General features: G+C 39.1%; 1 protein-coding gene across 1 annotated transcript in view; it reads right to left on the reverse strand.

The window, feature by feature from the left end:
- Window positions 1-246: 246 nt before the first annotated feature.
- LOC108556820 (methyl-CpG-binding domain protein 5-like) overlaps window positions 247-23,910 on the reverse strand; it is a gene marked incomplete at its 5' end in the record, with an annotated part of 29,964 nt that continues 6,300 nt past the window's right edge. The window contains 8 exons of the mRNA XM_017913094.1: window positions 247-663; window positions 834-1,113; window positions 2,883-3,270; window positions 3,331-3,957; window positions 4,022-6,003; window positions 6,080-6,863; window positions 6,927-7,045; window positions 13,374-13,515. Of these exons, the coding sequence (XP_017768583.1) occupies window positions 513-663; window positions 834-1,113; window positions 2,883-3,270; window positions 3,331-3,957; window positions 4,022-6,003; window positions 6,080-6,863; window positions 6,927-7,045; window positions 13,374-13,515 (4,473 nt within the window). The remainder of the gene's footprint in view (window positions 664-833; window positions 1,114-2,882; window positions 3,271-3,330; window positions 3,958-4,021; window positions 6,004-6,079; window positions 6,864-6,926; window positions 7,046-13,373; window positions 13,516-23,910) is intronic.

Raw genomic sequence — 23,910 nt, forward strand, 5'->3', positions numbered from 1 at the left:
AAAGAAATACGAGGAGGAAATATTGTAAAACAGAGGTCGTAATCCGAAAAGCCACTTAATTCACGTTATTAAACTTTTTTAAAATCGTTTTTTTAAAAAAGGCATTTTTAAAAATATCTTTGTGTATATCATATATACTTCATCTTCTTTTTCTTCACTAACTTTGCTTCATTTCATTTATATAATATATAATATTTACGTTTAAATATTCTTATACATTTATATATATATATATAGATTTTTTTTTTATATATTATAATTCTTTTCGTGATGCGTCTAGGAATCATTACCAAAATTGTGTAAATATTGTTGGGTCAACTAAAAGAAACCACCACCACGGAGATGGTGGCGTCCGCAAACGAACTAAAAACAGAAAATAATCCAAGGTCGTCTCTCTTCTCTAAGACGAGTACAAAAAAAAACAACGTGTGTTTGTGTGTGTGTGCTTTTTTCTTCTTTTCTTTCGATGTTGGTCCAATTGGTTAAATTCATCAAAGGAAACGCGCGTTGCGCTATCTCTGGCTGCTCCGAAGACGGCCCCCAGACTTCCTCACGATGTTCACGGCGACCTCCTTCTTAGTCTTTCTGCTCTCGTCCACTTTGTCCAATTCCGCCATCGCCTCTTGGATGGCCTTCTCCAATTGCGTGTTCAGTTTACGGCTTCTAAATAGATACAAAAAAAATATATATATACAGAACGTGAGCGAACGGATTTTTGCATTGAAGCGACGCGAAGATGCATTATAGATATTTTGATAGTTTATGGTTTTGTTAGGTCGTATGAGTTATTTGTTTGTGAAATTGATTTTGGTGTGGCTAATAAACAAACTCACGTCCGTGATTTCTTGCTGGCGCGGTGATGGGCGTCGAGGCCTTCAGAGAGGGTCTGCAACAGGGCCGGATCGAGTTCACTGAGTGCCCTGTCACCGCCGCCCCCGAACCATCGCACCGTAACCCTGCTGCCCTGCTCTTTCACCTGGATCAATTTGCCAGGCCAGGCGGGACAGCCCCTCGCGGGGCCCCACACCAGATCTCCGATTAGGAACGTCTGATGAGGACTACCTTTATCACCATCATCTTCATCATCATCATCACCATCATCATCCCTCTTTTCTAAACAAAAAATCCATCTTTCACTTTTCCAAAAAAAAAAAGAACAAAATCTATTAAACTTAAAGATTAGAAGTAGAAAGTGCGTTCGTTATAGTGATGGAAAGTATAGAAGGTTTGCTGTTGATTCTTTTTATTTTTTTTTGCAAGTGATAAGCAATGCGCCGTAATTAATCAAGTCCCAAATGAAGATATAAAAACGCAAGCAAAACAAAAGATGATGCGATGGATGATCTTATTCTTTTGTACCCCCTGGGCTCAAGTCCAAAAAGTTATGTACAGAAGGATGGTTCAGACAGACAAACAAACAAAAATAGATATTAACACTTACACCTGATCGATTTGTTAAATTTATTATTCGTTTATCCGAGAAAATTTTGTTAGCCACACCAATTAATCACACAAAATAAAGATTATTTTTTTTTCATATATAATATTTCCTTTACCTAAATAATTTCATATATGTATATATACATTTTGTTGTTTTAATTGAAAAATAAACACATCCTAACACTGAGAAAAAGAAAAAGTAAATCGAACACAAAATTCGGTGGATTGATACAAACTACTGTTACATGCAATGTGCCAATTCTAAATTTTGTTATTCTTAAAAGTAATCGAATTATTAACATACAAATAAGTGTTAATAATATTAAAATTAAATATATTTATTTTAATAAAAAAAGTTTATTTGAAAAGTAAATAACAAAAATCCTTGTATGAGTTTAGATTAACTTAAATGAATTTAGTCGTGTATTCTCGTAATTTATTTGGTATTTAATTAGAAAATGTAAAATAAATATTTGAGTTATTCTAATTACCTAACTAAGCCCACGCCTGTAAACCGCAAAGTATACAGAGGGAAATTAAGTGTCAGAGATGTATGAGAAACAACGACTGAACTGTGTGAAAAAAATAACAGAAATCATGCAAAAAGAAACAAATCCTTCAAACCGAATATATTAACAATGAGCAAAAGCAGCGATTACAACAATTTAAAAGCAACATGAACATATCTACATAAAAGCAATTAAGTAATAATAGAAGAAAACAAGAGGAGATAATAGCAATAATGTAAGGATCGCAATTTACGGACAGTTGTTACACAACAATACGAAAACTGAAAACAAACACGCGCTCGGCAATTACAATTAAAAAAAAAACGGCATGTCATTATTATACTTGCAAATCGCGATTGCGTGACAATAAAGCACACATTAATGATGCTCTCCTACTACTTTATTACTATCATTCTCCATACTACGCAGCAAAAAAAAAAACGTTAGGAAAATCAAATGAGCCGAGGAATATTCTCGCGTTTCTCGATAATCAATCGACTGGGAAACGCGAATCGAGAAACGAAAACATTACGGCATTCTACATAAATTAAAATGGAATTACATGGATGCTAGGAGAATACATTAGCAAATGGAACATGGGAATTCGCAGTTTAAAAGCGGGCTGTTATATAATACGCTGGAAAACAATTAATAAACGTATTATGCGGTGATCTCAAGCGCGAACCAATATTTGAAGTATCAAGTTATATTGGGTTCGGACTATAATCGAAGACTCGAGGAGAATTAAAAGTTTTAATATAGAACGTAATTGGATATACAATTCTCGTGTCGAGGCCACGATTATTTGAAGATCCGGTATATCTATCTTTCAGTCTTAATTGAAGTAAATTATGATTTAAGATAGAAATACCTGACCTAAATATTGTGGAAGCAAATTTTAAGCAAAGCTGAGGAGTTAAGATAATATCGTACCTTCATCATCGTCAAATAATGAAGTGTGCATCTGGTTCGTCTGCATGACGACGACGGTGTCCCCGTGCTTCTTCTTGTGGTGGATCTTCTCGTAGGTGTTCCTTGAGCTGACGACCTCTTGCTGATGGTTATGCTGCAGCTGCTGCTGATGGTGGTGGTGCTGCTGCTGCTGTTTAACGCCTTCGGTGACAAAGTGCATCATCGTCGAGGATTCCGCATAAGCCACGTGCGTCGGCGTCTTCTTGACATGGACGGTCGTTCCATTGATATCGGTATACTCTATCTTCGAGCCCGAGGATATTGCCGCACCGCGCCAATCGAACTCTGAATTAGGAACGACCATGTCCGCGGAATCCGGCTCTGAGCTGGAGATGCAATGCACCATCGCCTAAAATCACGCAAACTCTTCATTTGCTTCGGTCCAAACAAATTAATGCAAGTATAATACCATCGAGGAATGCTGCCGTTGAAGATTGACTATATCGCTGCAAGAACCGGAGCAGTTGGAAGGTGCAGGCGATAAGCCATCGTCTGTGCTACCGGAGTGGGTGGTCGTATCCGCCGTGGGAGGGCTTTGCCCACCAGGTGCCAAAGGACTGTGAGTGGTCGTGTCCGGCGGGCTCCCAGCACTGGAGGTGGACGTCTGGCAGAACGTGTGGGTAGTCACCGGCTGACCGTTCTGATTGACGGCAGTCTGCGTCGACACCGAGTGCCTGTAATTTGGAGGTAGTTGTTGCGGTTGCTGCTGGTGTTGATGTTGTTGCTGCTGCATGGGACTCTGCCTCTGTTGCAGAACCACCGTCTGCACCGGCGGCGGCTTTTCCGATATAATGAAATTCTGATCCACGTTCAAGCTTTGATTCTGACTGCTTTGATTATTTGAAAGCATGGTCGTCTGCTGTTGTACTATAGTGGTGTTCTGGTGTACGTATGTGGTGTTCTGTTGATTAGAGGTGGAGGCAGTAATGTTTGCCGGAACCATCAGCGTTTGCCCGCACTGAATGTACTCCTGCTGGGGTTGATGTTGTATGCCGTTACTAGTCCTGATTTGTTGCGGTCCAGCGCTAAATGTTACCTAAAATATGCCCAGATGACATTACTAATAATCGATTCTAGTTTGCAGAAATTTACTAAAATACCTGTTGTCCTGGACTGACGTTCGCAACGAGCGGACTGAGCTGCCCATTGAACTGAGCGACGAACTGCCCACCGTTGTTGGGAGACAAGAACTGAGCTCCAGGACTATGCTGCTGTTGTATGATCTTCCCTTGCGGCCGTATCACCATCCCCGTCGGAATGATGCTCTGGCCGCCAGCGAACATCTGGTTGTTTTGTACCGGAGTCAGGACGTTCTGCCCATTAACGTTCTGAAGCTGCAGCTGCATCCCTAAGTTGTGAGTGTCCTGAACGATGGTCGCCGTTCCGTCCGCGTTCATGACCATCCCCGTCAGATTAGGCAGAACAAATTGCTGAATGGTAGGGAAATTCTGCATCATTCCTTGTGCCAGGTTTACCGGTTGCAGAAGATTGATTTGCTGCGATAACTGTTGGGTATTGGACAATTGGCCGTTCATAACGATCTGCGGTGGAGCTCCAGCTTTTCCGGGAACGATGGTAAGTGCTTGCATGACCGGCGCCGTCGTTATGCCTTGAGGACTGTGAGCCATTTGTATCTGCTGCGGAAAACCTACGACGCCGGAATTTTGTTGTGCTGCTATGTGAAGCATTGATGCTACAGTTTGCGAGGAAACCTTCCTCTTCTTACCCTTCTTTTTGCTTTCGGGAGATAGCATATTTGCGGTGGCCGCCACGCGTCTCGGGTCGGTCTGATCGATCTGAATTTGCTGCTGGATAACGTTCCCGGTGACGAGGTGCGGTATTTGCATATTCATGCTGTCCATTGTCATCGTCACGCCCGGCTGAAGGACGAAGGGCGCAGGAAGGGCATTAACGAGGACCGTCTGCTGACCGAGCACTTGCTGAGCCATCGGTATCATCTGTGTTACAGAAGCCGTGACATTGGTGACCATGGGCGAGACGGATATCGGTGGCATGGATGTTTGATTGGTGACGATTTTCGGTGGAGGCGGCGGAGGCATCACTTGGTTGTTGGTGCTGGCCATAATCAATTGACCACCGGAGGACACGAGGATGTGACCAGGAGGTAGGCTCTGTTTGACGACTTGTTGAGGGATGTTCTGCACGCTGAGAATGTTTTGCGGCTGATGGTGTTGAGGCTGATTGCTGTGCGGCACTTTTATGCTGCTCACAACGCTCTGAACCATTTCCAAAGGAGATTTAGAGATGATCTGAGGGGGCTGCGGCGGCGGAGGTGGAGCTTGATTGACCACCGACGGATTGGTGATGGAAACGGTGGCAGTGTTTGCTCGACCGGCCAGTACCGATGTTATGGTGTTGCTGCCGACTGTCCGGCCGCTGGCCATAGTCGTTACGATTCCCTGAGGTATTGGCCGGTGCTGCAGCAGTTGCTCCTCCGGCGGCTTTTGATAACTCGCTTGCATTTGATTGGGAACATTTTGATTCAATTGGAAAGCGTTTTGATTAGGCTCAGGTTGATAGTTGTAGGATATTTGTTGCTCTTGCTGCGGAGGAGTCGGCGTGTGGGAGGCGGGATTCGGGGATCCTGCGACAGGCGACACGTTGCTGGTACTCACGGTGCCACCTTGAATCGGCCTCGAATCTGGCGAAGGATGTTTCTCTAAATAATTCGATGACGTTACGGGATCTTCACTAGTACCTGTAGAGCTCGGCGTTCCCGGCTGGCTGCTCGGCCTCGGGAAAGCCACCACCCTCGCATCCTTCGCGTCTACAATTGCTTGTTGCTGATGGTACTCGACAGCGCATCCCTGGCAGTTGTTCACTTCGTTCATCGCGCTACTATCTGCATTCACCAAGTACGGGCTCATTCCCATACTTTTCATCACATTCTGCTGATTCCTCTGCGCTGCTGGGGCGTTTCCATAGGCATGCTGCGGTTGCTGCTTAATTTGAATATTGCTAGGTAAAGGCACTCCATTCGGCTGTGTCGTGTTTAAAATCTGCTGCTGCTGACCCGAAGGATTCGAAGTCACGGGACTATTACAAATATAATTTGAACAACCTAAAATTGAACATTAATTTTAATAAGGTGTAAAGAAACAACGAGTTCAGTTTGCTCGACGAGAAAGCTGCATTACCGGTTTGTCTATTAATAGTGTTATTGAGAAGGGCAGTTTGCTGGGCGAGGTAGCCGCTCGGATCCTCCATGAACGAAGGACTGGAGCTAGGCTCGTTCTGAAATTGGTTCACCATCATCCTGCTGTTTTCGATCTGTCTCACGTCCACGTTGGGACAGGGCGCGTGCTGCGTCGTCTCCATAGCGAACGACCTCTTCTTCAAACTCTTGCCAGGTTTCAGCCTTTTCCTGCTGATCTCATCCTGCCAAACGACGGGAGGAGGTTGATGCTGGTACAGAGGCGGCACACGTTCGTAAACATTCGGATTATGGGGACTCTGCGACGGCAATGGCACGCGATGATTGCTACTCCACATCTGCTGGTTGGCTTTCTGCGGAGGAATCACCTGGCGCATTCCATTGCTGGGCGTGAAGGGCCGCACGCTTTTCGACGGATCGTACTGGAAGGTTCCGTTCTGGCCCTGATAGAAGCTACGTGCAGGCCGACCCGGTCCGCTCGGTTCATTCGGTTGATTGTTCACGAAGACCCTTTGCTGATTCGGTATTCCGAATTGAGCGTTCACAATCTGCGGATTTGCTTGAACGGCAGGCGGATGGTGCTGGAGCTGCATCTGCTGCTGCGGTGATATGTTTTGATTCGGCGCGACGACGGTCTCGTTCAAAACCACCGGCGAACCGAGGCGGTTCTCTGGATTCTGGTACCTGAAGAACTGCGGATTCTGCTGGAAATCAGGCTGCGACTGCTGCTGTTGTTGCTGCGGCTGCTGTTGAGGAAGAGGCCACGTCTACAAGACAAGAGTATTATAAAATAAAACAATTCTAATAAATCTAACAAAAGATGAACGTACTTGCTGTGCAAATTGAGGCGCTGCCGAGTTCTCCTTGTTGAAGGGCTGCTTTTCCCGTTGCCCCAATATCTCGGATACATAACTAACGCATAGCTTCCTCTTTTTCTTCTTGTTGCAATCTACAAAATGGGAAAGCAACAAATATGAGTATTTTCAAGTAGAACAAAGAACAAAATTTATGCGAGAATTATGGTAAAACAGTAAATAAAACATGATTATTATGTTCCATTTTGGAATTGGCCGTGCGTGTCTTTGGGAACTAGGATATATCATCGCCGAAACCTGCATGCGATTAGGATCGAGACATTCCGTCAAATTCGCTCGAATAATCACGATTCCACAGCGTTTGCGGCATATACATCAACTTTTTGATGGATTATATTTTGTATATAAACGATGCCAATTCTTGACCCAATTTTCTATATTTACGTTGCGCTCAATATAATGGGCCGCAATCATAAATTCGCAACGGAAATGTGTGTACACGTAGCAGCACTGCATGCAGACCTAGTAATTATCCAATGCAATAATCTTGGCAAAGGTGCGCAATTCATCTTGCCTCTGCAGTTGGAAGCCCCAGATTTAGGACGCGTCTGTTTCCTACTCCAACGAGCAACTATGAAGCATTTTATACAGACAAGAACACTTCTCACAGATAATGATATAACGATCCCGCTTTTGATGTTTCGCTGTAAACTTGATGCTTACAAATCTTACATTTATATTTGTGTGTATTACAATTAATATATACATTTAGTATAAAGACTTGTAAGTCTAAAACATCGTTGAAGCACATACAAATAACAATGATTATAATAGAATTATCACTTTTTGTAAACGCAAAGCTTACGATCTACACCAATTTACATTTCTAGATAATTAAACCTATTGTCCTCCGTTATGTACAGCAGCGTTCTTCCTCGACGGGAGGGATTATTAATTAATGCAACGTGAAATTCAGTTTTGGGATTTAATTGGAAAGAATGCCAGAAGCAGCAGCAGGAGCCCCAGTTCTTGGCCTGCTAATAAAATCCCTCGCAGTAATTAAATAGCAGTAGCCCCGACTGCTGCTGCTGCTGCTTCTGCTGCTGCTGCTTCTGCTGCTGCAATGTTTTAACATTGTTACAGCTACTACATACAAATTAATTTATCTATGGAATTCTATGGTCCGTATGCTCCAGGTACGCCGCTATATATGAAATTTAATTATGTTTCTATCCGTTGCTAACTTTTAATTAAGTCCGCTGTGAGCGTGTGTTGGTTTTGTTCCTCGCAATTGTATTCGTACTCGTTCGTTGTCTGTCTCTGTTGTGGATGAGGATATACTACCAAAGGTATGTCTGCAATGTACATACACACACACAACCCATCTCATTCGTACGGAACAAAAGCGGCGTTTCATTGGAAAACAAAACGATCCATTCCGAAACGGCACGCCACTAATATATTCATTAAGCGCAAGAGAACACACACATAACATACATATAAACAAAAAAAAAGAACATGTGTATATGTTTAGCCAATTAGTATAATGCTCTGTGCACGAACGCTCATGTTTACGAAATAATAGGCTTCTTCAAAGAGACCACAACCATTTGACCTTCTGCACTACTTTTCTTTATTATTCAAAAACTACATAAATCTTCGGCATAATTTGTTCAAGAAAAGTCGTTTCGTTCTTCGCCTAAATACATGTATACTTTCTAATCCTCGCAAGATTTGATCATACACTTTATATACACAAAACATACATCACTTTTAACAATTTAATAAATTACATTATAATATAACTTATAAAGTGACCATTAATTTCATCCTTCCCACATGATCACCGTTAATTATATAAATCAAACCATAAAAGAGATATGGATATTTAATGACTTAATTTCCTCCTACTTATGACTATTATCGAATATCATAAAACTCCATGGAAGTCGCAGTGTCCGAATAGATTTTCATTGACCATTTACGGCCCCGCATTCTTCTCACATAAATCATCCCAATGTTAATGATTTATTACCGCATTTCCTCGAGCAGGATTAAATAGTAAATCACATAAATTACGCTCGTGAAAAGTATTAGTCCTTTTAAAATTTTAATTACGAGTTGAATCTGCAGTTTCTTATTATTCCACTGTTAAAGCGATAAATCACATTTCATTGCTTCCTGCAAAACAGTTGTAGTAAATCATCCATCTCTCTAATTGTCACTTCAATTTTGAAAACAAGAAACAACATTAGTTAATGTAAAATAATTAGATAATTTCAATTTAGTTGCAATGTTTCGATGAAATGTAAGTGTATTAATACTAACTATTTTATGTGAACATTTATTCATGAATATTTATAAATGTATTGTAACAAGAAAATCTGAATGGTGATCATTTTGCAGAATGCATGTTTCAATGGAATTTATTGTCTGTACCACAAAAAGCCATCTTGCATTTATATGGTAATGATTGGAAACCTTTACACAGTTTGCATGGATAATCTTAGATTCTAAATTAGTCAAGATACTAATATAACTGGTTTAAATTAACGTGAGATTCTGTTAGCTGCTGCAGCGTTATTTATATTGTGTGGGGTTAATGCTAGTTATTATAGCATATCTTATCTGCTCAATATTCAAGCATTAATTCTATGTAACTTATTATAAGTAATTTGCGAAACAAGCTGTACAAACATCCTGTAGACGTTACTTGAAAATTTTAGATAGTGTTAATAACAATAATCATTTTACAAAATACAAGGATGTAATTTCCATTGAGTAAAAAAAAAGGAGCTGTCTTGGTAACGATTGGGAACCTTTGCATATAGATAATGTTAGGTTGAAACTTAGTGTGGATAATATAGAGAACTGGTTTTAATTAACGTGAGAATGCAAGAAGGGTTTGACCCTTTGGAAAAAGCTCGGAGGCCTTTGTGTGTTTGGAATAAATAGAAGCGTGTATTAATTTATATACACAAAAAAGGATTTCGTGCCCGGCGCTGCGAATGGTATAAATCGCGCGCGGAATTATATGTGCAAATAATGTAAATCGTCGTGTTTTGGCGTGCCACGAACATAAGAAAGAGAGCCTCCTCCTCTCGTTTTCATTTTATTTGCGAAATCTCGCGCCGAGTCCACTCCGTAAGTGGCAGTTTATGTGTGAGAAGATTGTTTGCGTTTCTGGCCTGAGAGTTGTATGGTGGATGGATGAATGTATGTATACATGTATGTATGTGCAAGGAAATGCCTTCAGGATAAATGTAAATTACAAAGCAACGCTTTTAAAGTTCTTGATCACCTGGTATGATATTAAATTAATACGTATAATGTACTTTATTGCGTTGCCATTACATAGGTGGTGGTGTCGACCTCTGCGCGAGGCGTTGCTTTTTGCCTTTGGACTTCACTTCGTCTCTCTTTCTTTCTCTCTTCTCTTCTCCACTGTGCTAATCTTTATTTCTTGGTCTTTCGTTTCATTCGCTACGCCGCAGCCGCCGCCACCGCCGCCGCCCACACATATCATACACAAACATACACATATAATAAATCAACGGCAAGGATTTATTGCGACTCGGATTTTTTTCGCGTTCAATTATAATCGAAACCAGGGACGTATTTCAAGCGGAAATAAGGCTGGATCAGCGGCAGTAACAGCAGCAAAGCGTAAATGCAGCAACTCCTCCTTCCTCCTGCTCAACAAATCCACCTCTTTTGAATGTCATGTGTCCGCGTGGGCGCAGATACTAATTGCCGCAATAAATTGATCTCGGGTTACAAAATTGCTGCTTCACCAACTACCTCTGAACCTTCCACCTTTACTTGGTGACCGTTGGCTGCTGCATCCTCATAGTTCTCAGGATGGAGCAAGTCTTTGAACAAACGCAGCAGCCCCCGAGGGGGAATCGATAAACTAATTTCAATTTTAATGTAATTTAATAAAATCCTCAAACCCGATACTGACACGAAGGTGGAGAGCGGCCGCAGAGTGTGCAGCACACGGTGTATATGTGTGTGAGTGTGCACGCTCTGGAACCGGTTTCGACCAGGTTTCAGTTTGAATTTCCCCCCAAAGCTCTGCTGCTGCTTCTTGTATATATACGTGTATGTGCATTCGGTTACCACGGCACATTTAACTCGCACCACCTATAGAACGTGTAACTTAATCGGAGGATTCCGATACCACCATTCCACTACCACTTCTTATCTACCACACTCAGAGCTCAAGTCTTTAATCAACTGAAGATTAACATAGGCATTTGCTAATAACGCAGAAGCTCATTGATTTACAAAGTTGCACTTAGAGCCGAGCAAATTATGTACATTTTGATAGATGATTTAATTTCGTAAATTACAAATCAACTACAATCATTCAATTAACGCTTCATCAAATGCATTTGCTAATAATACAAAAACTTACAAAGTATATACATTTAACAAATACTTTCATTCCTTTTCAATTATATAATTCGAACTTCATCACAAGCATTTGCTAATAACTCAGAATCTCATTCCTTTACAAATCCTGTACATTTTGAAATCCACTTCTTTTGTACGAATTGGAAAATAATTCTGGAATAATTTATTTTTACAAACTGCATTCAACTTCAACATCCATAATTCCAAGATTGACTTTAAATGAACGTAATTGCGTATCCCACCCTGCTTCTACTCTTTCAACATTTCCCGATTTCCCCCGCAGCAATCACGAGGTCTCCTCCATCCACTTCTTCTTACAATGTTTATTTCATGTTTCCTTTTGCCTCTTTCTCCATCAATCTCTGTATCTTTCTTTAGTTCGCATACAAAGTTCTGTGTTAAATTCTCGCATTCGCGAATCCCGCTCGATTGCATTTAAGTCGCGGCAGAATGATTTACGTCCGTCGCTTTTGATGTGTATTTACATGAAAAATGAATCAATTTTTCTTCGAAACTCGGAGAGAGAAGCAGCAGACACCCCTCTTACTCCTCGACATGCACAAAACAACTTATAAATAAATCATAGCGCGCGAAGAAGCATTCGGGGCCTCGCAAATTTGCATACAATGGAGTTTTCATTTAAAATGCACCAATAATAAAGTCCATCCCCTTCGCAAGTGTGGAGAAAGAGTAAGAAAGGGAAAGATGTCAAAAATTAGTGCTGCAAATACTTTTGCTCCGCCGAATCTGCGAAGGACGCGCTGCCTTTCGGACACAAAGGAACGGGGAGAGCAAATTAAACGAGATTCTGCACGGGCAATTATGGAACCAGGTCACGGAAGCTGTGGTCTCTTTCGAGAAAAGTTTTGTCTCTCTCTAGGTGTCGGTGTTTCTGCAGATTGGATTGAAAAAGGGAGGAGGAGGAGGAGAGAACGAAACGGTATTGTCCGGCGCTTTGCTTCGAAGGAAGGCGAGAGCCGGTCGAAAGTGACCTTACCGGCAATTTCGAAACCCGTAAAAAGTGTGTTTCACAATGGCCATTAGCGATCCGAATCCGAAACGCAATAAATTATCGCTAATAACTTGCTGCCACTTTATTCCCAACACCGAATTGTTCGCAATTTGCAAGAACAATAGGACCTTCAATTAACAAAACAATGCTCTCAAATCAATACGAATCAAAAAGAACAACTACTTTTCTAATTTAACATTCTTAATGAAACTTTTGGAAATTGTCAAAATTTAAGATGAATAAATTGGTGCAATTTGAATTAGGTTTGGAAATGTAATTGTAAATGTTTTAGGTGGTGGTTGAGATGGAGCAAATGGTAATCATTGCATCAAGGGAAGGAGAGAAAGAAGTCCACTCTTGCGAGGTCCTCCAGAACCACTTAAAACATCTCGAGTTGTATACAGGCTCTAGCACACAAGGTCCATCAACGTAGAGGTAAATTGGCTATAGGTCGGAGGCGCCAAAGTTTGCGTACGCGTACGAGATGAATGAATGAAGAACGAAAATGGAAGAAGAGCGTCGTCGAGTGGGCAAAAGAAGGCTTGAAGAGCAGAGTAACACCCGGTATATGTGCATACGTAAATACGCGTGTGTATTCCGGGGGCAATAAGGTGGATGGATGGATGGAAGGAAGGACAATTAAAGTACGCACCGGGTGCTTGAAACAAAGCACCCGGTGTGACGCACAGACTCTTACGGTTCACGCAGGGGGAGTCGTCCACCCAGGCGTGACGCGTCTGCCATTGTTTACGGACCAGCTAAAACACACGGTCTCGCATTATGCACGAGCACTCGTACTTGCACCGTACTTGGTGTACTTTGGCCTGCAACACAGCTGTCCCGCGCGCCATCGCGGGACAGGTGGGGTAAACAACCCCACGGAAAACGAATTTACAATGGGGTGAAAAAAAACATACACTCACAACAACAACAACAACCAAGAAGAAACTAACACGACGACGAAGACAACAACAAACAAACAAACAACAACACCCACGCGTCTCGTTTATGTGCAGACAGACTGTACTCACCCTTGGGTAGCTTGTTCGACGCCGGATCGGGGGGTTTGCAGCCCAGCGAGGCCATCGCGATTATTTTCCTCTTGTGATTACACAACTTTGTCAGGTCCCCTGTATTCGTGTCTGGCGACAGCGTCCACGGTTTACTAATAATCTGGAACAAGACAAGAAAAAAAAACAATCAATATGGCGAACAGATGAAAACTAGAGGAAAGACGAACAAGAGGTAGACAGAAGAAGAAAAAAAAAATAAGAAACACATGATGTACAGCTGGGAATCTCCGGAAAATTTGAAACTTCCTTCTCATCGCTCTGAAGATACAATCATCGCCGCTCGTGGGATTATACTTTTTTTTGTTGTTATGTATAACATCCAACATTACATAACTTATTCAGACAAATGCATTATGTTTACTACCAGTAATAAAGATAATTAATTTAATAACAGTTTTAATAAACACGTATGTTTATCATATACATTTTACTTTTTATCCTAGGAAACAGTGTAAACAGAAACTTTAATTAGGACTAGTATATCTAGTTCACATGTTACATCATTAAATGCATGTTAATAAGATATTATATAATTTTTAATATCATATTTATTAAAGCGTAGCACGTGCATTTAAACAACTTTATACATATTTAATATAATATAATAATTACAAAAAAAAATATTAAATTAGAAGTTAATATCGAATTACTGAAACTTTATTTATGACTATTATTAATAAAATTAGTCTTCATATAAAATAACAATAAGAAAATCCAAAAAATTAACTAACTACAAGTAATATTGCTATCAGAATTCACAGCGTGATTGGAATGTTTATATAATATTCGATTTCAATTTGCTCGCGCCAAACTGCATCACGATATTATTATAATAATACAATAATGAAACGGTGAACGATTGTTAATGAAATTAAATCCGAATAAAATAACGGCAGACGTATGCATCGAGCGTCGGGCCATTCGCAAAACGAATTAAATTTATGAATTAATTACATTTCGAAAATGAAACGGACCGAATTTAATTTACGCGAAATTAATTACAACGACTCTCGCCATTAATCGGCTGCCATAATTTCACAACTCTCGTTATTTAATTTTTATTTATTTTTTTCTGATAATTCTCTCCGCCGTTGTTTAGTCCTCATTTTGTTTTTTTTTTCAAACCGATCCGAATTTCAATTTTCATATTTATTAAAAGGATTTTCGTGTGCGTACAAAGAAGAAATTTCAAAAAAGAAATGAACAGAAGGATTGATGTGTGTATGTATGAAAATGTGTGCGTTTGGAAGGCCGACGGAAGTAATAAATTTATTTATATTACATAAACGAGAGGAGAGAACCGGTCATTATAAATATTTAATTACGATATTATTAGTATTACCATTGCTGCTATTATTATTATTCAGTTCCCCATGCATATGCAACGGACAGAGGGCCTCCTTTTCTCCGACGATGATAATCTAATCTAATGTTGATGGTGAGATTATATAAATTACGTGAACAAAAAAAAAGGAGAATTATAAATGAAGAACAACTGTTTCGGAATGACCTGCTGCCGTTCTTTCACTTGACTATGCATGAAGGAAGCGACGATAAGAAACGTAACGGTGTCAAGGGTGTGCAATGGTATGATGATGCATTGTTGATCGGAAAAATCGAACCTTACATATACATTATCCATTTGAACATTTATTATTGCGGTTAGCAATTTCCACTTACATAACACCGTACAATGCAGGTGTTAATCAAATCTTAAACGTTTCCTACCAACCTGTTCTCAATTTATAATTATTCTATTTATTAATCATAATCTATTATTTTGATTCGAAGGACGTTATGTGACTTTAAACATCACTCTTCATTAGATACTTATTTAATTTAATATATTAATTACGTAATAGCATAACTGTAAAAAACAACAGTGAGTAATGTTCAAGACAAAACACCGATACTTTTAATGAGTTGCCCCACGTTGGTACGCTTTTTTTAGCGAATACAATTAAAAACCACGCAGTTACTATTTTTCGTAAACTTCAGTCGTTTATTTTAATGAGTTCGTAATTAACCATACTGTTAGTTACGACCGTTACTCGCTATTATTACGTTATTTTCAGCGATTTTCACCATCATTGTGATCTCTGTTATTCAATACTGTAATGTTTTTTTTAATTCAAGCAGATCAAATATGATTTTTGTTATTTTTGATACGATAATCCGTAAAAAAAATAACGTTGATTAAATTGAATAGCCTAAACCAAAGCAAACAAAAAAAAATATGAGGGTGAATTGTAGAGAAATGTGTATAATCCAGGACGTATTAATTATTTGAAATATTGCGTACAATGAGCGAAAAAAAAATGTATAGGAACAAAGCGGAATATATATATTCGTATATACATTTTATTACGCCCCAATTGTTTCCAATTCCGAGGCTCAGGGATGTTTTCAGCGTTTCGCCCCATACTCTCGCATAATAATATTAAAAGGGTTTAAACTGGCGTTTCATTATTTCGAATTGGCATGGAATTCGCGCTCAACGAACCGCAAGAGGGTTGTTCCGATCATGATGATCGTCAAACTACCAGCAGCATGATCATCAAATCATCCTCCGCGATGATCGTGACCGTAGAGGAGGGAAGGCAATAAACGGCGCAAAACTGCGCCGCGTGTATTTCAATTACTGGCCTTAATAAACTTTCATATTTTATGGATGTTTGAAATGGAATCGTATTTATGGACGTTTTATTGGCGCATAAATTGGTCGAGCTCAACGAGAGGTGACCGCGCGCGGCGTTTCAAATTTAAACACGCCATTCCGTATGCAATTGCTGCTCTACGTGCAAAATTTCTTCATCAATTCCGATGAAGTGCTACGTTTACACATTAACCATCCGAAATGGAAGAGCAAAAAATCATTTCAGCGGATTCGGAAAATCCGGGGGAAAACGCGCGCGCTTTCCATACATTCCGGCAATGTTAATTGCAGATCAGACATAACAGGATAAATTCGTGACATTGACAAGTTATATATTTGACATTGATGTACGTGCGAATCGTTGCAGCGGCAACACAAAAAAAAATCGCATCATACGAGCATATGCAGGCAATGAACAGAGTTCATACTCGCTCTATGTATGATGATGATGATCAGGAGAGAGCAAGAATGAGATTGCGAGGATGAGAGAAAGAGAGAGAGAGAGATGTGGAGCTGTGGAGGAGAAGGAGAGCTCAAGGCGAAAAAGATATATTGCGTTATTAAATCATTCAAAACGTAACGCCAATTTGCTGCGTTTTCCCATCATCTCGTCTTTTTCTATTTATCGCCGCTTCATTATCCATCTCGTTCAAATACCGACCAGTGGTGTACACGCGAATTCCGATCCATTATGGATGGAGTGCATCCACACACTTCAGACTCATTATCTTTAATTACGCAATCAAAACCGTAATTCATGAAACCCACCGCAACGTATGGGATGGCCTTCTTCAACTTCTTTTTATTTTCTTTTCACTACTGATTCTTACTAACAAATTGATTCCCAACGAACGGAAGAGATCTCGTTGATGTTACGAGGAGCAAAAGGATGTTATGGTTAAGATGTTTTGCGAAACGGACGCAAAATGGAAACACTCTCGTCGACCGTGACCCATACGACCCATTTTCTAAATTGGAAACTCCCAAGGTTCAACCAATACCAAACTTGTTTATATGAGATTTACAGTAAACTAGATCTTAAAACATTTAATGGGACAACATCAACAAATTAACATAAAAATTTGTAAACGAATTCTATAAAAGTTATAATTGAGTAACATTACAGCGATTTTAAGTAAATACAAATACAGTCTGAATTTTGATTGAGCTATGACTAAGTTGAAGGCAAAGGCGTAGTAGTACCTAAAACGAATCTGGGATAGTCTGTGACTAAGGCAATTTATCGACGAATATAAAAGAAGAAAAAAAGAAGGAGACGGACGGAAATGATGTAAAAAATAGAATACATCAGCGCTTAAGAATCTAGAATGTAAGGTAAATTGAATAATGCGAGCAGACGAAGGGAAAAAAAGTAGAGGCAAAACATAAATAACAAGGGGGTTGGTCGTCGGGTGACTAAGGTGTTTGGTATAAAGTTTCCCGGCTTACGTGTCGTCCGCTGCATTGGCACCATGTGGCAAGAGGGTGTTGTCACGTAATAGCCACCCTCCACAACCTACCAACTATCGCATTGATCAAAGCCGCATATTTCCGGCCGCAATTTTTAGTCAATTACCTTCACAATCTAAAACTATTGACGCAATTATTCCCATCGAAAGAGAACGACTTCTCCGCACTTAATCATAACTGTGAAATGTCTTCGTAGACTGTGTAATTTATTAGTGCTAAGCTATGCTAATACGCGCTCAAATCAAATAACGAATTCCATAATTCAATTACCATTAATGATTTATCATTTACGTCCGTATCATTTACATAATTTCTCTTCTCCCATCGATTGTTTCCACTTTATTTTTCTTTCTTTCTTTATTCCTTCTACGATTGCGACGCAGATACAACTTTAATAGAGTTTCCATGTAAAACTTTCGAGCGTGTTATTGAAAACAACGTCGAAGTAATGTGTATTAATAGACGGGTTCTATTTTCATAACGAAAACATTCCGCATCTCGCGTCGATCGAATATTGAAAAAGAAAGAAAAAGAAACAACTTAAATGTATTTTATTAAAACTTTTTTAAATCCCAAAATGTTGCATCATTACTCATGTCGCGTTAGTCATTCAGTGCGTGTTGTTATTGCTATTAGTTGAAACATTAATTAAACAGACTCGAATGCAGATTTGCCTATTACAACAAGAAATAATAAAATAAATAATGCGCAACTATAAAGATGACACACGTTATTTTGAGTCATCGTAAGCCACGAAACTGGATTAGATCACAATCGTGCCGCAATTACGAAAATCGAATACGTCTAAAAATAGAGACCAATACTAGGATAGGTTACCAATTCGCTCCTCGAGGTATTCTCGGAATGGATAATACCGAGAGCGGAGATGATATCAAGTGCGCAATCCATCTATCAATAAATGGATTAAAGGACGGAGGTTCTCTCTTCCTCACAACGGTTCGTCGGTGGGACACGCCCGATTCTCCATTAAATCAACTTTATTATAAATCGCCCCTCGTTTATACCATCCACAGAGAGACGAAAAAAAAAAGCAACAAGAGTAAAGAGATACGAAGAGAAAAGGAAAAACCGTGGATGGGAAACTGAGCGTGCTCCGCAGTCGGAATCGATTTACATTAAATCGAATTGCATATTAAGTGCTGATTTCAGGCGAAATATAAAATGCAGATAAGGCTATCATAATTGCTCCAGTCATCTGCAGCAGCAGCATTCAAATTGACACACACACACGCAGCAAACTATAATTTGCTTCTCGCTATCGAAACAACATTAACATAACTCTTCGACGCCAGAGCAATTATGTTAATATAATAATATTATGTGTCCTATAACCTGGCTGAACGCACTAACTAGTCGTCCCAAAGTAGTCCAACGATATGCGTCCTGCAATCTAGAGCTGGCTGCTACACAACTACTACTACTATTACAACCACCACTAAACGATACGCTTTTGATCCTTTGACCTCAAACCGTTTATAGTAACGTCGTAATAAAGTCATTCAAAAAATAAGTGTCACATTCATAACATTCCATTTAACGTGTTCGGTTAATATATGTAACTTAATGATAACCTGCTTCATTTACGATCAATTAAATTAAACAGTTTTTACTCAAAATTTGTGAAATCTGTACTTTAAACAACTTTCTCTGTATTATTGCGATATTAATAATTAATTATGTTTTAGAAGTCTTAAGTTTTAGTAATCGCCGAGTCATTTATAAGCCATTACATAAATATATTATTTCAATTTATATTATTAAAATTTACAATTTTGATTTCAATCTTTTTATGTAAAGTAAAGAGATTTGTATAGAATATCTAAATGGAATATTTATGAGATGTTATGAGAGTTAATTGAATCATTCTTTAGTAGATGTAGGTTGATAATAGTTACGAAATAAAAGTATAAGAAATTGATGAATTCTTCTATCTTGTTGAATAGAATCTACAAATTGATATAAGATGACTTCCTGATTCCATTATATGTAATGTAATCTTATAAAGCTTGTATAGATTAATAAAGTATAACAAATTGTGAATAAAATATACAAATTGATTTTTGATGACTTCCTCTTTCTGAATATGTTCTACAAACATAAAGGTATTAGATATAATAGGTTCGAAATTCGCGCGAAGTTCATGAAATTCTTATCAAGTTGATCCCGTTTAAAGGGCGTTTCGCTGATACATTTTTCATGGCTTTCAGAGTTTGTTCCGAATTGCTTGGCCGGCGATGATTTAGAGCGCGTCAGGTTCTCTCGCTTTTGTTTGCAAATCGAATATGTATGTCCATGTACATGTGTGTATATATATATAAACTGGAAATGGCTTTACGATTTTATTTTCGCCTCGTTCCATCATGCCCTGTTTGCCAGAGATGTATACCTCTTTTGTATGTGTGTGTGTGTTCATAAAAATGCAATTTTATTTATGAGCAGTCTCCGAATCCCCACGGAGGTTTTGCCATTGAAGAGAAGAGAGGTAGCGGAACGTTACGTTTTTGATACAGAAGTGGAACTAAAGTATACGAGATGTTTTTTTTTTTTATTAAAAAGAAGCAGAAATAATAATAATATAGTCGAATTGGCCGCGCGTTTTCAGAGGCGTCGACGACGTCGGCTGAGAATCGAAATCAATTTTCCCTCCATTCGCGCAGATATCATTTCCTCCACCCCGGTTAACCCATTTCCGTTTGCGAGCTTCATCAATCTTTCTGGGGGAATAAAAAGGAAGAGGGAAGATGCGAGGATGCGTGAAAGGGAATGAGATAGATAGATCAGTCTATATATCTATATAGAGCGCATCGGATGGAAGGAAAATAACATTTTTATTTGCGGGCATTATAGGCGGGGCCCATCCCGTTATCCTTGCGGGATTAACGCTCCGCGCTCCGGAATTTATCTTCCTGCTACCGAAATTTAATTCCGTGCGATCCTCTAAATGGAGGACTCTCGCGAACAACAAACTCGGATGAAAGAAGAGAAGAAGAAAAAATATTGGAGAAGACCAGGATTATGATGAAAGGGAGCGCGTAAAAAAACAGTCTATGTAATTACGGGAAGATCAAATTTATCATATTTTTTTTTTATTATTTTCAAGAGGGGAATTATGAACGAAAGTAATCGATGCTCGGGCTTTAAATAAACGAATAGAGCGCGTTAATAATGAAAACGCCCGACCGATGAAAATGTTAATAAATTGTAGCCCTGTGTGTATGCATGTGCACTACCTGTACCATGTGTGTAATTAGTGACATTTGCATATGACATACGAGTTCAGGTAACAGCCCGAGTTTCACACCTCTCTCTCTCATTCACTCACACTCTTTCGCCCTGTTGTCTGCGCGCAACCCAAACGCTTCTGTATTAATGTGCATACATATATACATACATAAACATATGTGAGTGTGTGTGTAATAATAAATGCATGCCATCGTAATTAGTTCGCCTGCTATATTCAATGCCTATCATGTTATCGAGTTTCGAGAATTAATTGCAAACTCCGCTCGGCACGCTGCATCGCACAAATTGAACAGCTTCATTTTGCAACTACCACCAACTTTCCCCCAACCCCTGCATTACTACTACTACTACAGTCTTCTTTTTTTTGGTTTCCTACGTGTGTGTCGTTTGTTTCAAAAAAAAAAATCCTTTTATTTTTGCAAAATTTATATTTTGTATCCTCTTTTTTTGCACCACCATTTTAATCAACGACCAGACGAATCATCTCGCAACAAAATGTTTCCAACAACTTCGCAATCCAATTTTCCTCAACCATAGCGTTTTTGTTACAATATAATTTTTGCACTTCGGCTACATGCTACACGCCGCATCGCACTAATTGAACAGCTTCGCTTCATAACACACAACTTTTTTTATTACTTTGTTTTCATACCATATTTTTATACTTTTATAGTTCACAAACATATCAAATAAACTTATTAAATGATTCACTGGCAATTACAAAATAATAAAAGATTGCTTTTGATATTTATTGATAAATGAAGAATGAGATGAAGAATCTTAGGTGTGTTAACATTATTTTTTTTTCGATTGTTCCAGGTGGTGGTTTGTGGACGAGGAAGTAGTGTGGTTCGATGATAAATTTATCGGTTGGGCACTTTGATTAAAAACCTGATTCCGTGTGCATACTTTTACCGTCCGGACTCGAGGATGAGAGAAGAAAACCGCATTCCTTCCACGTGGAGACGACGACGCGCTAAGCAAGAACAATGTAACTTAACACGTCGTCCAGTTTCCAGGGGAGAATGTCAAGAAAAGTAACAACAAACAAACAAAAAAAGGAGTAAAAATTGATGTTGATGAAACCAAAAACAAATGAAGAACAGATAGGTTGATGATACTAATATTATATATATTAATTAAAATGCAAGCGGTGCAAAATTTACTGATCCATAAATTAATTTTACACTGAGTTAGCGCAAAGTCATAAACGGAATCGTAAAATGATCAGCGTGTGTGTCTACAGTATATACTCTAATAAAATATCTGATCCCGTGGCAAAAGGTGGATGTGCAACGAGTGCTCTTCATGCCAGTATATCGAATCAAGGTATAAATTAATAACGAAGCGCTATGGAAGGATTTATGTTTATGTAAGCGAAGAATGCTGGGTGTGCGTAAGGCACCTCCGAAGGCCACCAAGAGGTCGATCCTCTCCAACCTTGTATGTTTGTATGTACGTCTATACGTGTGTGTATATACATTCTGGCTCACAATTGTGAGAGCAGATATCATCTAAATTTATCTCCTCGTGAAATTGATTCTCCATAAATAGAATCCTGTTTTTTTCGATGTCGAAAAACAGAGAAATTAAAGAATGACGAGAGAGAAGTGAGGTCCCCCGAAAGTCAAGTGCGCCAAAGGATTAAGGACAACCAGGACACAACCGCCACTCGTTTCGTTTCAAGTGGTTAAATACGACCTAGCCTTGAGGGGTTTCCCCCCTCTGATTGCTACGGGAGAGCCGGACGCAACAAAGGAAACCAGAAAGCCGCAAGAATTCAGCACCCCGGGTGAAAAAAAAAAACAAAGTAGAGTCGAGTCGGATGACAGGACAGATACATTAATAACGCCAAAAGCAGGAAGGGAAAAAACAGAGGTCGCTTCACATATATATATTTTGTTGTTGTTGTTTTGCTCCGGTGCAACGCCCACGCCTCATCTTCCTTGAGACAATGACAAAACGGTGCCAGACTCCGGACGATTATTTATGCTGAATCCTTCGTGGAATCCTGCGACACCCGAAGCGCACAAACAAAAACAACAGATTCGTCACAACTAAACAGAAGGACTCTCTTAATCAGTGATGATGATGATTCACTGTTGATTCGCCCATTATTGAGTCTGGTCGAAGCTTTATAATATTTTGTATTAGTCAATGGTTTGTTTTCATGACGACCTCACACAATGTCAAATAGGTAGTAACCAAGGTGAGCAAACCTTGTTCTTCAATTCAATACCTACAGCTACTACTACCCACAACAGCCAAGCATCCACACATACAAAGAAGCTTAAAAATAATTCGAGTTGTCAGCACTTTGCTTCAATAAAACGAAAATATATTAAACGCTTTATTTGAAATATCATTCCTACTGAAGATTTACTACTATCTCGAAAACAGTGAACGCACTTGTGCACGGAGGCATTTCATTTTATAGTTTCGTTACTTTTCCTTGTTCAACGCTTCGGAAGACTTTCCTGAAGTAATAGCTACCACCCAAAGATAAACTGTTTTATGGTCTTTGGATACTTTAAAATAACACTCATTATTTACACATCGAACTCAAATTTACATAAGAGAAATGACTTATAAAATCGAATAGTAAAATGAAACATTGTATACAAAAAATCTTATATTTAGTGATTTAGATAATCTTTGTATTAATATCAATTATATGATTTAATTTCATTTTTATCAATTTTAATAAGTAAATATAGATTATAATTGTGATAATTTAGAAAGTATGTTTGGTATTAAGTTGTAGGTAGAAAATGTTGCATTAAATAAAATTGAAGTTGAGTCTCGTAATTTAACAATAATGGTAGGTTGAGTAAACAGATTAAGAGTTGACAGTGAGTAATGATGGCTTTCACCACTTTACTGGTCTGTGTCAAAAGTGAAATTGAAACAGATTCACTAAGCACTGTCAATTAGTAACAATTTGTGTGCATCGACTTCCTTTCCATCTTTCCCTTCCTCTTGCTCTCTCTCCAATATCTCTTTATCCAGTTACTTCAACTTCTCTTCTATTTTTTTTTCCTGTTCTTTCCGACTTCTTCGTCCATTCATACTATTCGTATCAATTAATCGTCAAAGTGGGAAAGT

This window comes from Nicrophorus vespilloides, unplaced genomic scaffold (genome assembly GCF_001412225.1).
Source record: "Nicrophorus vespilloides isolate i.1.1-1 unplaced genomic scaffold, Nicve_v1.0, whole genome shotgun sequence".
Lineage (NCBI taxonomy): Eukaryota > Metazoa > Arthropoda > Insecta > Coleoptera > Silphidae > Nicrophorus > Nicrophorus vespilloides.